Source organism: Triticum dicoccoides, chromosome 7A, assembly GCF_002162155.2.
Source record: "Triticum dicoccoides isolate Atlit2015 ecotype Zavitan chromosome 7A, WEW_v2.0, whole genome shotgun sequence".
In the NCBI taxonomy this organism is placed as follows: Eukaryota; Viridiplantae; Streptophyta; class Magnoliopsida; order Poales; family Poaceae; genus Triticum; species Triticum dicoccoides.
The window spans coordinates 419,453,566-419,478,602 of record NC_041392.1 but is presented as its reverse complement, the minus strand read 5'-3'; the positions used below and the strand labels follow the sequence as shown (position 1 = coordinate 419,478,602).

The following is a 25,037-nucleotide window of genomic DNA, read 5'->3' as shown; positions in this document are numbered from 1 at the left end:
GGGGGTGTGGCGTATCGCAAAATGGGACTCCATAGGCTACAGTTCATCCATCGTCTACTGCCTCTCACTCCAGCCTCCATGAGGTACTGGTCATCCACTGTCGTCCTCCAGGCTCTATCGGCTACTATTCATAGAGCCTCCACATGGTCCTGTTCATCCACCCCCAACCGACTGGGGTGTGGCGGCCTCCTCGGAGTCCTGTTCATCTAGTAGCAATCGCCTACTACACGGCGTCCTGTTCACCCAACCCCCACTGGCTGGGGTGGGGTGTACATACATACAGGTGGGCGGCAGCAACGGGAACTGTTCATCGATAGCCACCCAACCGGCTGGACTCACCACATGTCTCGACTCATTTCTACTTATCGTGCGTGTGGCAACAACAAGCACTATTCATCGAGAAGTAACCCAACACACCAGCTGGCTACATCTCGCACGGGTGCTCGATCGGCTTTAGTGAGCAGCAAGAAGGATCGATCGGATTCAGTTAGCAGCGAAGGAATCGGCCGACTTCATTTAGCATCGAAGGAATTGCTCGGGTTCAGTTAGCAGCGAAGGGATCGATCGATCGGCTTTAGTATGTAGTGGCATTGATCGCTCGTGTTCAGTATGTAGCTAGCTAGTGCAATCGCTCGGGTTCAGTAGCGAACGCCTTGTAAGGGTTCAGTTAGCGAGCGCCTCGCACACACGCACGTATGAGAGAAACGCACAAACCACACTGCATCTCTCTGCCCCGACCACCCACCATAACCAGGAACTCCATGATATTTTCCTCGCCCTCACTTCTACCATGATTTTTTACGTCATGGACGGCCCAAAGAATGTCATGCAGGTGCATCTTCGGCCGGCCGAGGACGAAAAGCCTATTTTCTGTCATGATTTTCTCTCATGGAAGTAGGAGCCCACCACATCAATGATGATACGTGTTTTTGTCACAATTGTCATAGAAGTGTCATAACCATGACAGAATTTTTTCTGTTCGGGCCATAATGTCACAGATGTGTCTTTTTTGTAGTGATGTCACATGCTTGAGCGTTGTATTGCATCATCTTCAATTCTTCTGCAGTTGCTTCACGATCTGGTTCTTTACCATCCTCAAAGAATTCACCTTGCAAGCCAACACAAACAACAATACAAACGGCGGGGTTATGACCAAGAATATGCATTTTCATCTTACTTCCAACTAGTAAAGTTTGTACCACCAAAATATAGACATCTACGGTGGTAGTTTCCCTCACTAGACGCCATACTCTCCTAGGTTGTGAAACCAATGAAATGGAGACCAATGCTCTGATACCACTTGTAGGATCAGAGTATGTCAAGAGGGTGGTGATTAGACTACTTGACCAAATAAAAACTTATTGTTCTCCCAATTTTAGTTGTAGGCAAGTTTTAGCAATTCTACCAAGTCAAATACACTCTACACATGCAAGTCTAAGAGTTGTGCAGCGGAAAGTAAAGACTTTCCACATGAACATAAAGGCGGGATTAGAGATTTCAAACATAATGAAGACACAATGATTTTTGGCGTGGCTCTGATAGATGGTGTTATCGTACGTCCATGTTGATGGGGACTTCAACCCATGGAGGGATAGGTTGCACGAGTCCACGGAGGGCTCCATCCACGAAGGGTCCACAAATAAGCAACCTTTTCTATTCCACCATGGCTTGCGTCCACGAAAGACTAGCCTCACTCGGGTAGATCTTCACGAAGTAGGCGATCTCCTTGCCCTTACAAACTCCTTGGTTCAGCTCCACATGATCTTGATGGCTCCCAAGTGACACCTAACCAATCTAGGAGACACCACTCTCCAAAAGGTAATAGATGTTGTTTTGGTGATGAACTCCTTGCTCTTGTGCTTCAAATGATAGTCTCCTCAACACTCAATCATTCTCACACAGATTTGGCTTGGGTAGGAGAAGGATTGGAGTGAAAAGCAACTTGAAGAGGCTAGAAATCAAGGTTCAAATGGTAGGAATGGAATCTCTTGATCTCAACACATGAGTAGGTGTTTCTCTCTCAGAAATGAATGGTGAAAGTTGTTTTTCGTTCTGATGGATCTCTTAGAGAGTAGGTGGGGTGGAGGGGTATAAATAGCCTTCACCCAAAATCCAACCATTACACACTTTTGACACAAATCGGTGAGACCAAATATAAAACTCGGTGAGGTCGATTAGTGTAAAAGATATGAATGTTGGGCGTTTCAGTGGGACTAAAGTGGAACAACTTGGTGGGACCGAAGTGCAGTGGCTAGGGCAGAACACGGTCTCGGAATTTCCAATTGTTTTAACTCGATGCTTCCAAAGTGAAACAATGTCATCATAGAAACTTAGCAATCCATTTCGGTGGGACCAAGTTCCTTTTCGGTTAAACTGAATTGCTAGGGTTTAGCAGTGGCAATGGTAGTGGTCATCTTGATGGGTCCGAATGGATGATTTCGGTGGCACCGAGATAGAAAACTAGGTATTTGGACATATGTGTTTTGAGAAAATGGCTAAGGTTTTTTGGAGCAATATCACTAAGCACTTGAGCAACAACCTTATCAATAATACCTCATCGCCTTTTAATAGTATTAGCTTTCCTAAGGGACTCAATGTGATATTGGATCACTGAACCAAAAATGTAGAGTCTTGGAGTAGCTAATTCTTTTCCTTAACATTTTAAGGGATCCACATCCATTAGTCCTTGCCATGCCAATTATTATCTTTTTCTGAAATCTATTTGCAAAGAATATTACATCAATGATGTATATGTTATTATTAATTACCAAAACCAACTGGGGATTAGTTGCACTTTCAACAATGGTGCTGCAGACGCGCTCTCCCGAGTCGGTCACTGTCCCCTCATGGATCGGTGCCAACACAACCCTCCAAACCAAGCTCATCGCCGCCTTACATGATAGTGCTCTCAGAAGGCACTCCGACACCGGCGCGACGTACCAACGGGTGTGCAAACTGTTTGCGTGGACCGGGCTCAAGCACGCCGTGGAAGACTATGTGCACCAATGCCTCGCTTGTTAGCAGGCCAAGCACGAGCACCTCCACCCCGCCGGCAAGCTGCAGCCACTCCCCATACCAACTGAGTCGTGGCATGATTTGACGATGGATTTCATCGAGGGCTTTCCAACCTCCGAGGGCTATGACACGATCATGGTGGTGGTGGACTGCCTGACAAAACTTTCCCACTTTGTGCCCCTTCATCATCCCTTCACCGCGGCGCAAGTAGCTCGCACCTTCTGGGACTTCATCATCAAGCTCCACGGCGTGCCACACTTCACTGTCTCTGACAGGGACAAGATCTTCACAAGCGATATGTGGTGCGAACTACTTGCTGCAGTCGGCACCAAGCTCCTCTACACCACCACCTACCACCCTCAAACCGATGGCCAAAGCGAGCGCATCAACCAGTGCCTCGAAATGTACCTGTGTTGTGCTGTTCAAGATCGTCCCAAGAAATGGCGTAAATGGCGTAAATGGCTGCCCGTCGCGGAATTCTGGTACAACTCCACCCATCATAGCTCTCTCCAGTGTTCTCCCTTCAAGGCCCTCTACGGCACCAAGCCCAATTTGGGAGGATTGCCAGCTTTCAACGACAAGCTCTCCTCCGCCACGGCCTCGAGTGACCTCGACTAGGCGACGCACACAGAGTTGCTCCCGGGACCCCTCACCCGCGCCCAAGACCACTTCAAGAAGCAAGCTGACAAGTAGCGCTCGGAACGCGCATTCACTGTCAGCGATCAAGCCCTCCTCAAGCTCCAACCTTATGTGTAGGTCTCCGTCACGAGACGCCCATGCCGGAAGCTGGCATACAAGTATTTCGACCCGTTCACCATCCTGGAGCGCATAGGCACCCTCGCCTGCCGCCTGGAGCTACCATCGGACAGCCGCATCCATCCGGTATTCCACGTCTCTCAATTGAAGTCGTTCGCCCCCAAACTACTCGCCCGTCTTCTTCGAGTTGCCCAAGATACTGGACTTGATGACAACGCCGCTCGTTCCGGTGGCCATCCAAGAATGCCGCATGGTGAAGAAAGGAGACGTCGCGCTCATCCAAGTCCGGTGCAATGGTCCACACTGCCCGCAGATGCCACTACCTGGGAGGATCACGACGTCCTTCGTGCGCGTTTTCATGTAGCCAGCATCTGGGAAGACCCTGCGCCTCAAGAAGGGCGACTGTCACGCCTGCGGTTCCGGTAGCAGCACCTAACCTGCAGCGAACACGAGTGCACGAACTGCACGGATTTGAGTTGGGTCATAGCCTACGAGTCTTCTGGGCCGGAGCCCGTATAACTTGTGTAAGCCCATGTCGAGTGTGTGTGGTAGATACTTAAGCCAACGATGCCACTGTTAGGGTTCATTTGAATAAGAAAGTGAATTGATCTCCAACCTCTGTTGCTTCATCCCCCCACCTGCTCCTCTCGTCCTCACCCAAATCTCGGCTCCGATCTCTCTCCCTCTTCCTGGGTATTACACGACCCTAGAGGGGGAGGAGAGGAGGAAAGAGCGGTAGGGTTGAACCACTGCGGCGACGGCAGGGACGCTAATTACCTTATCTGGTTTTTTTTGTACCAAATGTGTGCCGATGCTGACTGCTGAGAGCTCAGGTAGTATTTCAGCCGCTGCGGCAGCGTCAGGGACGCGACTTACCTTATCTGGTTTTCTTTTACCAGATGTGTGCCGGTGCTGACTGCTAAGCAACTGCAAAGTTCTAGTACAAAATGGATAAAGGATCAGCAACAGATCTAATTAGGTTCAGACCTTACATCATCACAACAACACACATAATGGATGGCTACAACCTGGTTGCCAACATCTGTGATGACAGGAAAACAAAAACTAGCATGTACTAAGTCACAGGCATCTACAGCAACAGTTGCTCCTTGCTTCATCCCGCTTCTCATTTGTTACCTCACTTCTTCATTTCACAGTCCCCCGCCCGAAGGGGAACAAACACTTCGCTGTCTTACAACCGTCTTAAACGCAGGCAGCAAGACACAGTATGTACAATGATCACAGCCGATGTGGGGAAAATGTGACACATTAAATCCCACCATAAAGAGAGCTATTATGCCCATCCATAGATCCCAACGCTGACAAGGACGAGAAGAGCCACCGATAGAACTGGCAAGATCATGCGTGCTGCGAAGCCTCCCCTCTTCCTTGGTGCTCTCACATGTGACTGTAGACCACACTCCTGCTTGCTCTCCTTGTCGCTTTTCTCTGCCGTCTTCCGCAGCCTCATGCCAGAATTAGCTTCTGGATCAAGCATTGCAGCATCGGCATGTCAATAATATGTTGAATAGGCTTCGCAAAGCAGAAGCCAACAATAACAAGATAATAAGATGTATAATAGCTCAGCAGACTAGTTACCATGATCAGGCATGTACATTTGCTCATCAGCATGACTGTTGCCAGCGTCATCAGGGAAGTTTGTGTCCACGTGCTCTTCAATCTGGAAGGCAAATACCAAAACATGTTAGTATTGCTTCAACAACATAGATTACAAACTGCAGCTCGTTGACAGGCATCATTGTCATGCAGGAGTTCATATAAGCTAGAACAGGCCGAATGAAGAAAGCACAGGAACAGGTCACAAAATAAGACACCTTCCACGCATTCTATAATGAAACTAACCCTAGGACATCCAATATCTATCTTTTACCACCAAAGTCCAGTTGAAGAATTAGGTCAGGAGTAAGAAAGAAGTCCTCACCTCAGCTTCCAGGCCTTCGTTTTCACTTCCATGTTCTATAATGCAACTTGACGAACCATCAACACTGGAACATGATCCTGCATCAAGGTTCAATTGTAGCCGTAACCTTCGCACTGCAGTCCCTTGTTCGGTGTTAAATGAGCTATCTGTGCTTGAACTTGGAGCTGTGTGTCGGCTCATAATATCAATCCCTGTTGCCTCAGCATCAGCTTCATCGGAAGGCATATTTGAACTTGGAGCAGGGCGCCGGGCCATAATTGTAATCCCCGTTGATTGAGCATCATCACAGTCGGAAGGCACACTTCTAGTTAGAGCACGGCGCCGGGTCATAATAGTAACCCCGGTTGACTCAGAATCATCTACATCTGCAGATGACTCAACAGATTCACTCGTACACTTCGAAGTTACAATATCTGACTCTTCACCTTCATGTTCATCTCTGGTCATGCACTCTCTACTCTCAACATTGACATCAGACAATGAATCCAGTAGCCGAAGCCTCCTCGGTGCAATGCCCTGTTGAGAAAATATATAGTTCGGATGCACAGTAGACTGTAACTGCTGATGCATGGGATTAAATCCAAATCCATTGCTCCATACATCATTCTGCCCACTTGAATCGTCCATGCTATTGAACAAATCTTGCAAGGACTCATCGCCGGAGTCCATGGAAAGTACATCCGGATTAGTGCCATAAGGAAGCAATGCTGCATTCTCATATAATCCACTTTGTTGTGGATTTGTGTCATCTGACAGAAAATTACCGAACCAGTTTGGACCATCATATAGCAACTCGCCCTGAGCCTACAGAGAACAAACAAATATAAGAAGGCAGACGATAATCATAACATATACAGCAGATGCCAAAATAATTATTACCTGCATAAAACAAGTGTCTGCATCATACTGAACTTTATATGCAGTTGATGAATGCTCATCCGGATCAGCAATTGTTTCATTCAAGAAATCTTCCACTGAATTATGAGGTAACTGAAGTAGAAGCTTGTCCAAATCCTCATGCGATAACATGGGGGCAGAAACGGTTGCAAATTCATGAGACCCGAGATTTTCCGTCTGTGAATCAATTAGGTGAGCCAAAGAGCCAACCGACATATCAGCCTGCTTCATTATATGTGATAAATCAGTATGAGGACTTAGGACCTGAACTCACTTTGAGAGACTGTACACTTAAATAATGCATGATATAGAGGTACACAGTTCTGCTCACCTTGGGACTTTCATCGACATTACCATGAAAAGGCATGCCTAAAACATTTGCTTCATCTATCCCCGAATTGCCATTTCGGTCTGCAAGCCACCTTGTAACCGGTGTGCCCGGAGTATCAATTGTACCTGGCAACTCAATTGGACATCCATGCAGACCAGATTCAGGAGATTCCTTATTTATGAGTGTGATAGCTTCCTCGTTTGCTTCCATGTTGTCAGGAGTTGAACGAGATGGAGTGGGAGAGTAGCCACTTCTATCCATTTCCTCTGGAATGGAGCGCTCAGTTTTCTCCAATTGCTTTTGAAATAGGCGGTAGAGAACATAACCACCCTGAAAGTACACAAATATCACAGCAGAAGTATCAGACAACGAGGTAGTAGTAACCATTTCCAATCCAGGGGCAATTTTCTTTTTGTTTATTTTGACTGCTCAAAGCGTGCAGACAATCGGATTTGTACTGTGTTGATTATGTGGTTACTTCATTTTACAGTCTAAAATCAAACTAGTAGGTTTCAGAAGATGTTGGTCAATGAGCCTGTTATATCTAAGAACTTAGAACCGCACTGTGAACAGAATCTAACAGCACTGCCAAGAAAAACTGAGAAAGAAACAGATAGAGGCCCATACCTGCTCGCCAGACTCAAACTCTGGCTCGGTGGTGCGGTACTCGTGCATAATCCAACCAGTGCGCTCCCCTTTCGGGGCACGTCCTCGGTGGAACACAAGGGTCTTCTTCATGCCAATCATATGCTGCTTCTTCTTCTCGCCCTTGGACTTGATGACCCTGTCCTTCCCTGTCGCCTTCCAGTACCCAGCCTCCGTCGCCCTGTTTGACCTGCTTCCATTGGGGTACTTGCGGTCCTTGGGTGCAAAGAAGAACCACTCTGGATCCTCCGAGCGGATCAAAGCTTTATCTGCAAGCACCACAATACCGGCGTCAGAAGAAATGGAATCTTCATCCAAAGGTATTGACATTCAAATTATTAAATAGCACCACGCCCAATAGTTACAACTGCATCGCACCAAATCGCATCTCGGAAAGAGGGTATACTAGAGAAATACTGTATATAGCAGGCATCGAGGGAATCGTATCAAATATCAGCACCCGAACACCTTTTTTACTGAATTTCGCAGCCCCCAAACAGCACGATGCAAACCGCGAGAATCAGCCAGTGAATCCAACGAACTAACAAAAAAGGATGGTGCCGAGGGATCAGAATCCCCCAAACAGAACGCGCCGACGGAGAATCGCAAGAACAGACTGGCTGAAGTGGTTACAAGAACAGCAACGCGTACAAAACGGGGGAGACAAAATGGGGGGGAAATCAAACTCAGAACCCCAAATTAGGCACGAATCGCAGCGACCAAAATCAGAAGCCGCAAAACAAAGACACGACGGAGCCCCCGAGTCCAACCGCATACGAGACGATCATCCAAGCTCCAGGACCAAAACATCCCCACACACACAAGAGGTGGCAGGAGCGGCAGTACCTGGGAGGTCCCACGGCTCGCACTTGCAGACGTCGATCTCCGGGATCACCTCGACCTCGTTCTTGATCTGCCCCGTGATCTTCCCCTTGAGGTAGTGCCTGACGAGCTCCTCGTCGGTGGGGTGGAACCGGAAACCGAGCGGTAGCGCCTTGAGCTCCATCACCGTCATGCTCCTCCACTGTCCCAAGCTCTCATCCAACGACTACGAGACCCAACCCGGTAGGAGATTCGGAGCTCAGGGGATATACTTAGCAGCGAAGGAAGCGGAGGGGAGTGGATTTTGCCTAGGGTTTGGTCGGATTTGGGGATTTTTAGGGGAGGATGCGGGGAGGAGACGTGTGTGCGAAGAAAGCGAGTGCCGCGTGCCTTCCTTTACCGCGTCCGGAATTTGCTCTGTATATACCCCGCGTCCGTGTTTACCCCCTTGATAACCATAATATTACGGTTCGGCCACTGCCGCCGCACCACACCGCCCACTGTCCAGTGAACCAGTCCAGCAGTGATCCGGGGGAGTCATCAAAGGGCGTGTTTGGTTTCCTGGCCGCACCTGCCTCGCATCCGTCATGCAAAATCGAATGTGTTTGGTGTCCTGTGCGACGTACTCAGACTGGCCCGCGGATGCAAAAGGAACCCTCTCAGCCGGGCTGAGAGGAACGCAGAAATCGACCGTATCTCCGAGCCTGGCCCGCGTTTGCATCCTTTTTCTTCTGTGTCTTCTTTTTCTCTTCTCTCTCACGCATGAGATCGAGCACCCAACCCACCATTGCCGTCACTGTCGAAGCTCCCTCCCCCACCACCGGCCCGGGCTCCCTCGTCCGCCACCCGTACAGGCTCCGCCGCCGGTGCTCCTCCACGCCGACGTCGGGGGCCTCGCCCACCACCGGTCCGAGCTCCCTCGCCGCCTCGCCTTGGCATCGTCGGGTTCCACAGCCGCCTCGTCCACCATCGGTCCGAGCTCCCTCGCCGGTGTTCCTCCATACCCATGTCGGGGGCCACGCCGTCTGCCACCAATCGAGAGGAAGAAGGGGGAGGGGAGCACCTGCCCACTGCGACCCGCAAAGGGAGCCGCCTCCCCCATCGCTCCCAATCCTTCCGGCGAGCGTAGTCGAGTCTTGTCGTCGGCGTCTCCTACTGGCTGACCATTTACACCCCAGCCAACTCGTCGCCCTCCACCTCGTTTGTTCAGATTTTAGTTCATACTTGTTTGGTTCAGATTTTGATATATAACACTGAAACTTGAGTTTGGTTCAGACTTGTTTCTTTAGTTCAGACAAGTTTTTTGATAAATAAAACTGAAACTTGAGTTTGGTTCATACTAGTACAAATGCCCGTGCGTTATACCGGACGAAAAAATATACCTGCTTCATGTGCATTGTGCACTATTTATATCCAATTTTAATAAATGTCGATGATAATGTTAAACATGGAAATTTTCTTATTTTTAATAAAAGTTAATGTTTTCAAAAAAAATGGAACACTTTTTAAAGAGTAGTTAAATTATTTTTAAGAAATTGGATCATCTATCTAAAAAGGAACATTGTTTGAACAGATGTTTAAAAATAATATTGTTTTGTTTGTTTTTTGTTGTACATTTTTAAGTGGAAATATTTTTTAATAAATAGGGAACATTTTTTGGATTTTTTTGCTTTTTTTATGTGCGAACATATTTTTTTGAATTAATAATAGTGTGAACATATGTAAAACTGTGAATATGTTTAAGCTATATTTACAGTACAAGAAGGAACACAATGCCTGACAAATTAACAGCAATAGTTCTTTGTTCATCAAGAGAACGACTTTTGTTTCTAAGCTAAGAAGATTCAGTTAGATTCATCTCCTCTTATGAGCTCCAGTCAAACAGCCAACGAAATGATGACCAGACCATTGGATAAGATTTAAAGTCCAGGTGACAACGCATTCGAGCACAGATTCTCTCACACACAGAAGTCATGAATTCAGGCCAGACTGATTAGTAAATTGATGAATGGCAGTACAATTTCTTTAATTGGCACCATCCAACACTAAACGAAACAAATCAAATAGATCTAAGATTGGGTTCTGATTTATGATCACAAGTCAATAGGAGCAGAGCATGGTGCAGATCGACCAATGTATTTAGGTGCCACCGAAAACACAACAGTTCAAAATGATTTACCGTCATCTAGTAAACACAATGGAATATCAGAAGCACTTCATGAAGATACTCTATCGTAGGCCGAATATAGTAGCCTGATATTTGTGAGCACCGTCATCTAGTAAAACAGAAAAATGTGCGAGTAGCATCTGATTAAATAGTTTTGGGATCTATTTCAAAAATTATATAAGATTTGAAGCAAATGCTAGAAATTTGTCTCTTCACAACTCATATTTTGTAACTAATATGGAGCTAGAGAAATCATCTACCATACTAATTTAAAACTCTAATTAGACAAAAGAATAAGAACAAGTGCTTCTACCATAATTGTATAGTATGCATATATGAACCTGCAAGTGTGTGCTATAATTTAGGAGCATTCAACACAGGAAATGCTTATATATCATGGAGCTTATTCTAGAAAGCACATACTTTTAGGCATAAAAATAAACACCTATTTGGCAGGAATGTGTTCTTTATTGAAATTAAAACAAAACAAGCACGGGAAGACCATACTGTATGTCATCTTCAGATATATCCATCAAGCTTGCTCTTCACTTTCTGGATTCAGAACCTCACCACAGCAGAAATTATAACTTTAAGGTGCAGATTCACAAGAATGACAGGACAATATTCAAAATATTTTCTTTTGAGCTTTGTTCATACGAAAAGTAATATTGTAGGTTGGATTGCTAGCTCAAGGTGCATGAGAGATCTAAAAAAACGAAAATCTCCAAGGATCTTTTACCCACGTGCACACAAATGGGCACACAACCAAAACTTATATCCTTTTAGTCTGTTGGAAAATGAAGATGCTAATATGCTGGACTTCTAACCTTCAGAAAACTCCCAATCGTCATTCTGTACGCACCTATACAGGGGCATTCTATGTACTTCTCCCAATCATCAGTCTGCCGGGAAACTAATTATGGGCTGCATAAGCTACCGGATTCACATAAATATGATGCACGTGTTGTTGGAGTTGCAACCAAAACAATCATGCATGCTCATCTTCTCTGAAGTTTGAGGCAGCGGTTCTGTGAAGTCTTGCTAGCTGGTATAAAATGCGAACTTATTATATTACCACTGCCAACCACTAATGAGAATTCTTGACCTTGTTTCCCTCAAAAACAATATTTCTCCACATGAAGTTATTTATAAAAAGGGACAACTTTCATGGTTCTAAAGCTAAAACTACAAAAAATAATATATAGCTCAAACTCATGCACACCTTCAGCTAAATAACTACAGAGACTCTGAGTGCAACCATTCATGCAGCATTGGTCTTACAAACAACTCAATTATAAACACACCTGGGTCTGGCACTCTTGCTCAATGGATCTACCAGCCTCAGCTTCCCCCTCTGTTGCTATCTTCCATATTTTAATCTCCTCTCCAGTAGCTGTGTTATGTCCATTATCAGACCCTCGACCTGAAGAATGCATCAAACACAGTTATGTGATGCCTCGTTGGCTCCGAAGTAGTATACTTTTTTTCCGAGAAAACAGAGAAGTAGTATACTTAAAACATCATAACACACATGAGAACATTACAATTTCGTACATTATAGACAACTAATGGCTTGACTAAACTAACCAAGAACATGTTATGTTTGGTGTTTTGACAGCAAGCCATACTGCCATACACAGAGTAAGAAGCACATGTTATGGTTGGTGTTATGTTGGCTACTCTTCCAACTCAGTAGCGTCCCTGCCCGTATGGATCACCTAACCTTCTTCATAGGTACGTGTCACTACCAGAAAAAATCTACACACACCATGGCCGCCGCCATGTCCACGGAGTCATGCATGTTACGGATCTCAGGCTCGACCTCACCTATCTCCTCCTCAACCGTGTAGTTGCAGAGGCGGCCGGCCAGGTGGCATGCTACTGCCAATGCCCCGCTGGTGATCAACATCAGGGCGACCTTAGCGTAAATGAAATGGTATTTCCCCTGTTCTTTCAGCGGGAGGTATACTTTCCCAAAACTGAACATATGGACTTCTCATGACAAAATATTTGAACCCACCCAAGGATTTGAACTTATTTGTAGCGTGTATATATATTTTATTGTTTGTTAAGTAGCTGGGGGATGATCTCCCTTTAATCTGAATAAGAAAAGTACAGAAGTTGTTTATCACTCTATCCAAAATTTCACCACTACTATATTGTTCCTGTAGTTTCGGTCTATTCCGAAAAACTGTAGCATCATTATCACCAACGTTCAGTAGCTCATTGCCTCTATTAAATTGGCCTTCTAGATTGTGATTCCACTCTTTTATAAATATTTGTAGGCCTTGAAAAGCATATTAACAAATAGGTGGCTAACACAAACTTGCAAGTAGAGCATGCTGTATGAGAGAGAGAGAGAGTAGGAGGAGAGAAGAGAGTAGGAGGAGAGAGAGAGAGGTGGGGCTGCACCGTGCGTTACACATGAATATTCCTGTGGACATTGTATGAAACAGATGTTCTACAATTTGATGCAAAAACAAATCTCTAATGGTTGGGCAGAACAACGAATCAAAGGAGCAGCCAGAGCTCTCACCAGCAGGCCACATGGAGGAGGAGCTGCGCTGGTCAATGGGCCGGAGCTGGGAGGAGACGTGTCCCAGTCCCAACGTGGTTGGGGGCGGCACGACTCACGGGGAGTGGAGTAGGGAGGAGTAGCCGGGGCGCGTGGCCGGGAGGAGGCTAGTGGCGCGTGGCCGGGAGCGCCGCACATCGCCGGCGGCACAGCAGCGAGGAGGCGCGGGGTGGGGCGATTGGCTCGGAGCGGCTAGTGGGCTGGGATCGGGGCAGGAAGACGATGCCGTAGGCGGGGGAGGATGTGTCGGGATTTAGGTTGGCCTTTTTTTTTATTATTAACGCTTTAGTACCACCTCGTTTATATTACGATTTTGTCCATACAAATTGTAAAAGCGTATTATGACATGAGAAGAAAGTGTATTGTGACGGTGAACCCACGGAGTCAATCCATACTTCATTATTAGGGATAGATTTTAGTTCAGACTTGTTTTACAGGTTCTCTTTGTCCATGGAATGATTCAAATTCATTTGAAATGATTCAAATTGGAAGAGAAAAAAGTTTCCAAAATTCACAGTATTAAGCTCAAATGCAGTCTATCAAACAACATCTTTTGTGTATACCATCCCTCATGCACTAATATTATGCAGCCCACCAAATACACATCTCAACTCCTCTTTGCATCAGCTCAACTAGTCCATGCTCAACCAGGTTCCCCATGCGATGCAGGCTAGAGACACCCAGGCAACCAAACACGTCCCAAGTAGACTCGAGGCCCCCGCGTCGCTCCCGTGTGGATGACTCGGGAGGCAGCCTAAACCCTAGCCGCCGCCACAAATCTCCTGTCCCTCCTCTTCGCCGTCGTCGGAGGATGCCACAGGCGAAGCCCTGCGGCCGACGGCGGCGGCGGGGACCTTGCTTGCGGCACGGGTGGCTCTCGGCACGGCGGCGAGCTTCTCGTGGACAGCGGCGGCGTTGATGATTGGATCTGCCATAGACGGAACGGCGTGGCGATGGGTGCTTGGGCATGGCGCAACGGACATGCGTGGTCGTGGTTCTTCACGACGGCACTGATATGTTGGGCGTTGTGCTGACCTGTGCGGCAGGGGTTGGCGGCGGCGATCCCTGCCTCTGCCTGCACTCCAGATCCGCGACGGAGGAGTGCGCACTACGCAGAAAAAGCGCTGGCTGGACCTAGGCAAGCGGACTGGACATGGAGCTCTTGTTGGTTGTTCTGGTACATCCACATCCTGGGATGAACGGATTGCTTGGAGGCTAGCTTTGCACTTATGTGCATCGGGCTAGCAGATGCTTCATCGTCCTCTTGCACCAGTGCCCTCTCCTTCATGAATCCTCCCGTCGTCGCTGACTGTTTCTGTTGGGCAAAGCCCTTGCGGTGAGTGACAGCGGGCGGACACATTGGATTCTTTTGATCTCGAAGGTTATCATCATGGTTGCATATGTTGGGGAACGCAGTAATTTTAAAAAAAAAATCCTACGCACACGCAAGATTTATCATGATGATGCATAGCAACGAGAGGGGAAGAGGGTTGTCCACGTACCCTCATAGACCGTAAGCGGAAGCGTTATGACAACGTGGTTGATGTAGTCGAACGTCTTCATGATCCGACCGATCCTAGCACCGAAGATACGGCACCTCCGCAATCTGCACATGTTCAGCTCGGTGATGTCCTGCGAAACTCGAGATCCAGCTGAGTGTCGAGGGAGAGTTACGTCAGCACGACAGCGTGATGACGGTGATGATGAAGCTACCGGAACAGGGCTTCGCGTAAGCACTACAACGATATGACCGAGGTGTATTATGGTGGAGGGGGGCACTGCACACGGCTAAACAATGTCAACTTGTGTGTTCTAGGGTGCCCCCTGCCCCCCGTATATAAAGGAGCAAGGGGGGAGGCCAGCCGGCCCTAGGGCGCGCCAAGGAGGGGAGGAATCCTCCTCCTAGTAGGAGTAGGATTCCTCCTTTCCTAGTCCTACTAGGAGGGGGAAGGAAGGAGTGGGAGAGAGGAAGGAAAGGGGGCGCCACCCTCCCTCCTAGTCCAATTCGGACCCAAGTGGGAGGGGGGCGCGGTTTACCCTGGCACCTCTCTCTCTCTCTCTCTCCACTAAGGCCCATATAGGCCCACTAGTTTCCCGGGGGGGTTCCGGTAACCCTCCGACACTCCAATTTTCTCTGAAATCACCCGGAACACTTCCGGTGTCCGAATATAGCCGTCCAATATATCAATCTTTATGTCTCAACCATTTTGAGACTCTTCGTCATGTCCGTGATCATATCCGAGACTCCAAACTACCTTCGGTACATCAAATCACATAAATTCATAATACCGATCGTCACCGAACGTTAAGCGTGCGGACCCTACGGGTTCGAGAACTATGTAGACATGATCGAGACTCATCTCCGGTCAATAATCAACAGCGGAACCTGGATGCTCATATTGGTTCCTACATATTCTACGAAGATCTTTATCGGTCAAACCGCATAATAACATACGTTGTTCCCTTTGTCATCGGTATGTTACTTGCCCGAGATTCGATCGTCGGTATCTCAATACCTAGTTCAATCTCGTTATCGGCAAGTCTCTTTACTCGTTCCGTAATGCAACATCCCGTAAATAACTCATTAGTCACGTTGCTTGCAAGGCTTATAGTGATGTGCATTACTGAGAGGGCCCAGAGATACCTCTCCGATATACGGAGTGACAAATCCTAAGCTCGATCTATGCCAACTCAACAAACACCATCAGAGACACTTGTAGAGCATCTTTATAGTCACCCAGTTACATTGCGATGTTTGATAGCACACTAAGTGTTCCTCCGGTATTCGGGAGTTGCATAATCTCATAGTCATAGGAACATGTATAAGTTATGAAGAAAGCAATAGCAGTAAACTAAATGATCATCGTGCTAAGCTAACAGATGGGTCAAGTCAATCACATCATTCTCTAATGATGTGATCCCATTCATCAAATGACAACTCTTTGTCCATGGCTAGGAAACTTAACCATCTTTGATTAACGAGCTAGTCAAGTAGAGGCATACTAGTGACACTCTGTTTGTCTATGTATTCACACATGTACTAAGTTTCCGGTCAATACAATTCTAGCATGAATAATAAACATTTATCATGATACAAGGAAATATAAATAACAACTTTATTATTGCCTCTAGGGCATATTTCCTTCAGCATATCAGAAGGAGGCGGCGGTTCTAGTGGGTCTGTGTAGCACGTTGGCGTACACGCTGCGAATTGCAGTGATCACAAAAATGTTCTCGTGAGGATTCCTCCCTCTGGACCTGGTGGTTGGCTTTGGCAGTGAGATGCAAACTATTGACGGCAGCTTGACACAGAGGGGAGGTTGTGCAGCGGCGACGATTACACATCGTATGTTGCTGGTGGGATCGTGAAAAACTGGTGGTGACAACACATGAGTGATGTCGATGGTGGTGCTATCGCGCACCCGGTCTCGAGCTCTAGGGTGAAAGCCTAGTTCTGACCAAGCTGGTTATACCTGGCAATGGCGACGTTTTTACGTCGGTACCTTGTTGAAGGCATTGCTCGGATATGCTTAGACTTGTTCTTTAGGATGAAAATCTAGATCTAGCCATGGGTGGTTGGATTCGGTGACGATGGCGCTTGAGTGTTGCTCCCTTCGAAGGCGTTGTTGTTGAAGAACCTCCTCATTCGTGTGGTGTCATGACATGATTGGTGCGGATATGGTCATTGTTGTAGTTTGCTGATCATGGATCTGATCGCTTTTTTTCCATTGCCTACGCATAGCTTTGGTCTTATATGACTTTGCTATTTGTTGGCGTGTTTTGTGTGTGTGTGTGTGTGTTTCTTGTTGGCTGTGTGCATCCTAGCTATGCAGAGGCCGGGTGTGTACTCATTGTGTTTGTAACATCTTGATGCTCCATTCTGAGTCAATAAAATCCACCCTTTGTCGAAAAAAGCAGTGATGCGGGGACGGGGACGGCTCTTTGTTTTTCTCTCGCTCAAAAATATTAGGCCAACGGTCGACCGCCGTAAGGTTCGGCCGGTCACACGCCCACTGTTTTTCTTTAAAGAAAAGGTAGATCATAATCTACCTTATGCATTCAAAACGGGCAAGAGCCCGACTAACCGTAGACAAATTACATGAAGGTGATGTAAACGTTGCATAGATCGTGCAACAGGCCGTCACCAAGCCTTGTCAGGGGAAAGAGAGAGCTCGAGATCAGGAGTTGGGTACATGCAAATCAACTATATCAGCCCAGCTACCTAAAGTTGTCCGATCATCATCTCTTAAAGCTCTAGAACATCACAGCCTAAGTAGAATTGCTATCTCAGGGAAGACTTTTGCAGATGACCATTTGTTGTTATGAAAGACCTGAGCATTACGGCCAATCCAAAGAGCTACTGCACAAGACGCGAATAGGATATGCCAAAGCTTGCCGTACTTGGATGTTGCGGCTGGTGAGAGAAGAAAGTTGTGTAGATCTAGCGAATCTTGAGGCAGCCCAAGCTTGCCCCATACTGCGTTTGCAAGTTTGCATCGAAGAATGATGTGGTAGCTTGTGTCGGGGTATTCTCGCGACAGATGTCAGGGGGTGGCTTATCATGGATGGAGCCAAGAGGACGTCGTCGAGCCCTGGAAGTGGGAATGGGCGAGATCTTGATCGTACACGAGTCTTACCCAGGTTCGGGGCTCTCTGAGGATATAACACCCCTAGTCCTGCTCTACAGGGTCTCCGCATGATGACTATGATCAAATGGGGGCTACAAGCTTGCTCATTGAGCTGTATTGCTAGAGGAGGAAGAAGGGTAGAGCTGCTACCTTGCTTTCTCTAGCTATGGTGTGTGTATGGCCTGTGAGCTGAACCCCTTGCATGGGAGAGCCTAGGGGTTTATATAGGCCTAACCCCAGGGGTACAATGGTAATTCGGATGGGTGTAGGACCCGGACGTCAGTGTCTAAGGTCGCCGGGTTCTCCGCGGCTGCTGGGGCCGCCGCTTGGTGGGCCCCATCGGCTGCCAAGAATTCGGCCGACAGGTAGGGCTCGCCGCCTGCAGGCCATGCTGATCGCCTTTTGCATCGTACCTGATGACGGAGACCTTGTCGGGAGTTGTATGGGTCCAGTCCCACCGCCTGGTCAGCGCGCACTATAGCCATGTTCCGTCTCGTCAGTGTAATTGGGCGTGGACTCTGAGGGGAGGGGAGGGCCGGCTGCTGGAGGCCGGCCCGCCCCCCGAGCCGCCTTCTTGGGGAGAGCCGTCTTCTGGGAGCTCACGGACAGGTAGGGCCCGCCGCCTGCGGGCCGTACCAACCGCCCGTCGTGGGAGCATGGTCCTTGCTGACGAGGGCCATGTCATGGGCCACATGGCTACAGTGCCGCGCCTGTGTGACGCCCGGATAATTAAGCTACAGTAAACCCTTGCTAATCATGCCAGGTCATCATAATTAAATTTTTGCTAAACCTCACTTGTTTCAAACCAAGATCAATTTCAAATTCAAATAACAAGTCAAATTATTATTTCTTTAAGCTATCAAATAAAAATGTTCGATGGGTGGCAAATATTCACTAAATAATGAACATGTTGGAACCAACCTCATTTGGTTTCCCAAATTGCCCCTGGAATTCATTTACTGGAATAACAAGATTAAATAAGAGCATTTTAATTCAACTATAAATTAGAATAGTTCTAGTTAGCCTCAAACTTTTCGCGCAACCTTATAGTGTTGGCTAGGAATTATGTGCAAAGTTTCATAATCAACAAAAATCAGTTGGCAGCTAAAAATAAATAGAAAAGTATAAATAAAAAGAAAAGAAAAGGAAAATAACAACAAAAAAAGTAAAGAGAGAACCCCCACTGGGCCAGTCGGCCCAGCTGCTAGCCAGGCCGGCTCAAACCAGCCCAGGCGGCGCCCCCCGCCACTCCCCCATAACCCCCCCTGAGCAACCGAACCCTAGCCCACGTCACCCACTCCCCCCACATGATCCCCTCTCCTCCCTCTGTCTTCCCCCCGATTCAGATCGGGGGAAATGCCCCCGTTGCCGCCCCATCGCGCCTCCCTCCCCCTCTGCGACGCCACCTCGCCGGTGCCGCACTTCTCGGCCTCCTTCATCTCCCTCGCGCACCACGTCGACTTCCCCGAGCTCCGCGCGCAATCCATCCGTGGCCGTCCCAACCCCGTCGCCGGAACCACGTCGCCTCGCGGGAGGCCACCTCGCCGGACCGCCAATGCCATCGTCCTCCCATGCGTCGCCTTCAACCCCGACTCCTCCCCGAGCACACCTCGCTCATCTACAGGGCTCGGTGAGCCCCGTTCTCCTCTTTCCCTTTCGCTCGCCGTAGGCCCCGACCACGCTCTCTGCGCACGACCGTGCAGGGCCGTGCACCGTGCCTAGGCGCGCACCGCGCCTGCGTGCGCCTCCTCTAACTGTCATGGCCTGCCGCCCCCCCTTGCACACCTCGCGCCGTTTCCTCCCTCTCTCTACTCCGCGCCGCGCCGACCGCTGCCACACGCGCCCGCACCTCGCCACCGGTCCGTCCGCGTCGTCCCGCTCCTCGCGCCCATCGTCGCATCACCCGCCGCTGCGGCGCGGCCCGCTGCTGCCCTCCCGGGCATGCGCCCACACGTTGGCCTCGCCGACCCCGCCCACCGCGCGCAACCCTGGCCGCCAGCGCCCCGCCGCAGCCATTCCTCTGTTGCCTCCCCTTGCCGCCGGCGCCGGCGTACACCGTGTGTGCCCAGCGCCCCTCGAGCGAGCGCCCGATCGGGCAGCGCCCATTCGCCTGCGCCCGTTTGGCCCAATGGGCCAATGACATGTGGGGCCTAGCCCCCACAACGAAAATGAAAAAAAGAGAATTAAAAATAATAATAATAAATAAATATATAAAATATACAAATAGATAATAATTAAATTAATTAATCCCGTTTAATTAATCTATTCAACTAGTTAAGTTAATTAAACCCTAATTAGACTAAACAGTCAATGACGAATGGGACCCACCTGTCAGGTTGACCAAGTCAACTGCTGACGTCATGATGACGTCAGCAATCACTATTCTGGATAATGTTGAATTTAAATAATTAAATAAATCCTAAAAATGTTTTAAATCTTTGAAAATTAATATAAAATAAACCGTAGCTCGGATGAAAAAACTTTGTACATGAAAGTTGCTCAGAACGACGAGACAAATCCGAATACGCAGCCCGTTCATCCATCACGCATCCCTAGCATAGCGAACACGCAACTTTCCCCCTCCAATTCATCTGTCCGCAAACGCGAAACCCCGGGGATATTTTCCCGGATGTTTCCCCCCTTCACCGGTACCACCTCATACCATGTTAGGGCACCCCTTGCACCGCTACTTGTCATGTCATGCTTCGCCATGCATTTCTTTGCATTATATTTATTGTTTCTCCCCCCTCTTCTCTCGCTAGACACCGAGACCGACGCCGCTGCTACCCAGTACGACTACGGTGTTGACGACCCATCTCTCTTGCTAGAGCAACCAGGCAAGCCCCCCCCCTTGATCACCAGATATCGCCTACTCTTCTCTATACTGCTTGCATTAGAGTAGTGTAGCATGTTACTTCTTTCCGTTAATCCTATCCTGATGCATAGCCTGTCCTTGCTACTACTGTTGTTACCTTTACCTGCAATCCTAATGCTTAGTATAGGATGCTAGTTTATCATCAGTGGACCTACATTCTTGTTCGTCTGCCATGCTATACTATCGGGCCGTGATCACTCGGGAGGTGATCACGGCTATATAACATATACTTTATACATGATACATGTGATGACTAAAGTCGGGTTGGCTCGAGGAGTACCCGTGGTTGATTCACGAATTGGGGGCTGGAAGGACATACTTTCCCGACGACCCTTTGTGTGGATCTTTGTGGCGAAGCGACAGGGCAGGTTGAGACCACCTAGGAGAGAGGTGGGCCTGGCCCTGGTCGGCTTGCGGTTATTTCAAAATAACATGCTTAACGAGATCTTGGTATTTGATCTAAGTCTGGCTACTGGCCTATACGCACTAACCATCTACGCGGGGACAGTTATGGGCACTCGACGTCGTGGTATCAGCCGAAGCCTTCGTGACGTCAGTGACTGAGCGGCGCGCGCCGGGTTGGACTGGAACGCCTGCTCTTGTATAAGGGAGGCTAGGTCTGCTCACCGGCCGTGTACGCAATGTGCAGGTGTGCAATGGGCGATGGGCCCAGACCCCTGCGCTATAGGATTTAGACCGGCGTGCTGACCTCTCTGTTGTGCCTAGGTAGGGCTGCGACGTGTTGATCTTCCGAGGCCGGGCATGACCCATAAAAGTGTGTCCGGACAAAGGGGATCGAGCATGTTGGGAAATGTGGTGCACCCCTGCATGGAAGTTAATCTATTTGAATAGCTGTGATCTTCGGTAACAGGACGACTTGGAGTTGTACCTTGACCTTATGACAACTAGAACCGGATACTTAATAAAACACACCCTTCCAAGTGCCAGATACAACCCGGTGGTCGCTCTCTAACAGGGCGATGAGGAGAGGATCACCGGGTAGGATTATGCTATGCGATGTTAATTGGTGAACTTACCATCTACTCTCTTATCCTGCTGCAAGATGGAGGTTACCAGAAGTGTAGTCTTCGATAGGACTAGCTATCCCCCTCTTATTCCGGCATTCTGCAGTTCAGTCCACATATGACACCCTTATTCCATTTGATACCAATGCATACAAATGTAGTGTAGCTCCTTGCTTGCGAGTACTTTGGATGAGTACTCACGGTTGCTTTGCTCCCTCTTTTCCCCCTTTCTATACTCGATTGCTGCGACCAGACGTTGGAGCCCAGGAGCCAGACGCCACCGTCGACTACTACTACTCGGGAGGTGCCTACTACTACGTGCAGCCCGCTGACGACGACCAGGAGTAGTTTAAGAGGATCCCAGGCAGGAGGCATGCGCCTCTTTCGATCTGTATCCTAGTTTGTGCTAGCCTTCTTAAGGCAAACTTGTTTAACTTATGTCTGTACTCAGATATTGTTGCTTCCACTGACTCGTCTATGATCGAGCTCTTGTATTCGAGCCCTTGAGGCCCCTGGCTTGTAATATGATGCTTGTATGACTTATTTTATTTGTAGAGTTGTGTTGTGATATCTTCCCGTGAGTCCCTGATCTTGATCGTACATGTTTGCGTGTATGATTAGTGTACGGTCAAATCGGGGGCGTCACAAGTTGGTATCAGAGCCGACTACTTGTCAGAATCCCCCTTCCACACTCCTTGGCCAAAGTTGAGTCTAGTCATTGAAAAACTTTTACTAACATGGCTGTGTGGCTTACGGGCCCACGTCGCCATTGGGTGGTAGTATGATCTTTTATTCCTCGACCTATACTCGGGGACTCTGATCACTCTTCTACTCGAGTTAAATGATTTTACTAACACTAACTCTAGGCTCTCATAATTAATTTCTCCCGGAGAGCCCTCATGCCGGAATATCACCTGCTTCGTAAGAAGATTTTGAGGATACCCGTTGATGTTATCCCGAGCCCTTTCTGCTCATTGCCCTTGGTAATTCCTACCACTGATATATCCCCGTGGATGATTACCTTGTCATTCACATGATTATTCCTCGTCGCTCTTGTTGTTACAAGATGCCTCGAAATATTCTTCGTTGTTCCAAAAATCCTTTGAGTTTACTGCCTTGCAGTTCCTTTCTGCATTAAAAACCATACGGATAATTTCTCGCCCTTATCGAGTATCCGCTCATCCCCAGTTGTTCATGTGTTTCACAATTGTCTTCGAAATACTATTCGATCCTTCAAAATTCCTAAGTAGCTTATTGCTCTGCAATACTTGTCTGCCTGCATTATGGATGCTTTCCATATGTCTGGCAATATTCGTTAGTATCCTTAGACACCGTCATTTTTGATCCTATGGATTCAACATGAGTGTGAATGCACACAATCGTCAGTTGATCCTTTTAAATTATCCTTACGGCTCAGGTGTCATTTTGAACATGAGCTTGTTCTCGACCAATCTATTTGCCTTCAATTGTACCCTTAGGTCTATTGAACTTATCCACCCTTGATCAGAGCGTCTGCTTCTGATCCTTCGATTTGGAAATCATAATTCCTTTGATATCTAAGCATCGAATCATTCATATGTTCTATAGTCTGATGCCCTTGCATCCTTGCTTCAACTGGTTGTTTGCCGATGCTCACATCAACTCCGCTATGGACCGTCAGATCCTTTATTGGATTATTATTCGACAATGTCCTTCATATTTAATTGCCTTGTGAATTCTTCCCTGATACATAATGCCATTAGTAAAACCTATTCTCTGATTTGGCCAACCATGCTCTGCTTTCGAGCTGGTGATATTTACTCTTGAAATTTGTAGTATATGTTCCTAAGATGCCCTGATGGGTTGAACCTATGCCTATCTTAATCTGTGTGAACCCGAAAGTTTTCACGGGTCATACTCCTCTGGTAATTCACCAGGTAGGTTTTGACACTGAAATCATTTTTATCTAGAGCAGTGAATGAAAGGTTATGCATTGAAGAAGTGGGAGTCGACCTTGAACTTTGTGTTCATGCCCATGGACATGATGTAGATCTTATCATTAAAGCTTCTCTTAAATTAATTTTTTCCCTTGGTATAAGTTCTTATATCTGGAATCCGGCCTTTTGCAATCGTGATTTCGACCATATGTTCTTCTTTGACCCCATTTCACGGGCAAGTTTAAGCACTTGTCTTCTGTGGATCAATACACTAGTCCAACCTTTACTTTGATCTTCCATCGAGTATTACACCATGGTATCTCGAGATTATTACGGAACTGCATAACCTCTTATGAGTTCTTCATCAAGTACTACATCCTCACTGATCCATATTTTCACGGGCTCCGAGATTTTAAAATAGTCAAGGACACCGATAACTGAACCGAGCCCGCATTACGGTTCAACAACTCCCAGTAATCTTCTTTACTTACAAGTTTGTACCCGATCATGTCATTCCTAGCCTGTTTGGCTATATCTTTATCATGTTGATTTTAACTGTGCTACTTGGTCCTTATTCCCGGAGCACCACTTTCGACGATGAGCTAAGCTTACGTCGATCTTCCTCGCCATATCATTACGCCTCGGACAACAAGCTTGATTCCAATCTTTTGCTTCATCAGTCCTTTTGTTTGATGCAGTCGTTGTTTGGTTGCCTCTTCGTGGAACCTCTCGATAAAATTTGTCATGATCATCGTCAACATTCTGACTCCTTCCAGGATATCAATCTAATTCATGATGATAAGTGCCATCCTCGTCCCTTAGTAATTAGAGTTACCATCGGCAAACATTATTACCTTCCTCTCATCACAAACATGTTCATGTTATGGATGCAACTGGCTATCCAGCTTAAGTTATGTCCTACCTTGGAGCACTATCATATTTTATGTCAAGAATGTTGCGAGAAATTTCACCACCTCTTAAGAATTCTTGATATAGTAATACTTCTTGCCATATCCGTTCATTCCTTCCCCGTGTTGTTTCTAACCGGAAAACCGACAATTGAACTATGATGTGCCACTTTAAAACTTCTAGCAACCCTATTGCTTTGAAGCTAATGGTCGATGTTTCATTCTTAGACCATTGGTTATCGAATCACCATTCTAACATTGATCATGCTACCTAAGCCCATATTTCGGGTGCACTTTTCAATCAATGTTTAATTGTGTATGTTTTTCCTCGAGCATACATCAATATAACATTTCATATGACAATTGTTATCTCCTTGTTCACATAATGGTGGAAATCCATCTTTAGGAAATCTCGATGGATTGTCATTGAGTTCATCAGTCACCTCCTCATTCTCTCCTTGGTTTAATGATGAACTTTTGTTTCAGAACTCGCTTCCGTAATACATTTCCCGAGAATCTTACAATGTTGTCTCGT

The 25,037-nt window shown here is 47.3% G+C and overlaps 1 protein-coding gene across 2 annotated transcripts; it reads right to left on the bottom strand.

The window, feature by feature from the left end:
- Nucleotides 1-4,716: 4,716 nt before the first annotated feature.
- LOC119330409 (protein NTM1-like 9) lies at nt 4,717-8,601 on the bottom strand. Of its 2 annotated transcripts, none has more exons than XM_037603518.1 (7): nt 8,433-8,601; nt 7,569-7,855; nt 6,942-7,271; nt 6,593-6,835; nt 5,714-6,517; nt 5,371-5,452; nt 4,717-5,256 (listed from the first exon to the last, which is right to left on the bottom strand). In XM_037603518.1, exons 1-7 carry the CDS (start codon nt 8,599-8,601, stop codon nt 5,066-5,068), a joined length of 2,106 nt encoding a protein of 701 aa, XP_037459415.1. In that variant the 3' UTR covers nt 4,717-5,065. The 2 variants fall into 2 exon arrangements, with proteins under 2 accessions (XP_037459415.1, XP_037459416.1); XM_037603519.1 differs by having other exon boundaries at nt 5,066-5,256; nt 6,593-6,832.
- Nucleotides 8,602-25,037: the final 16,436 nt, after the last annotated feature.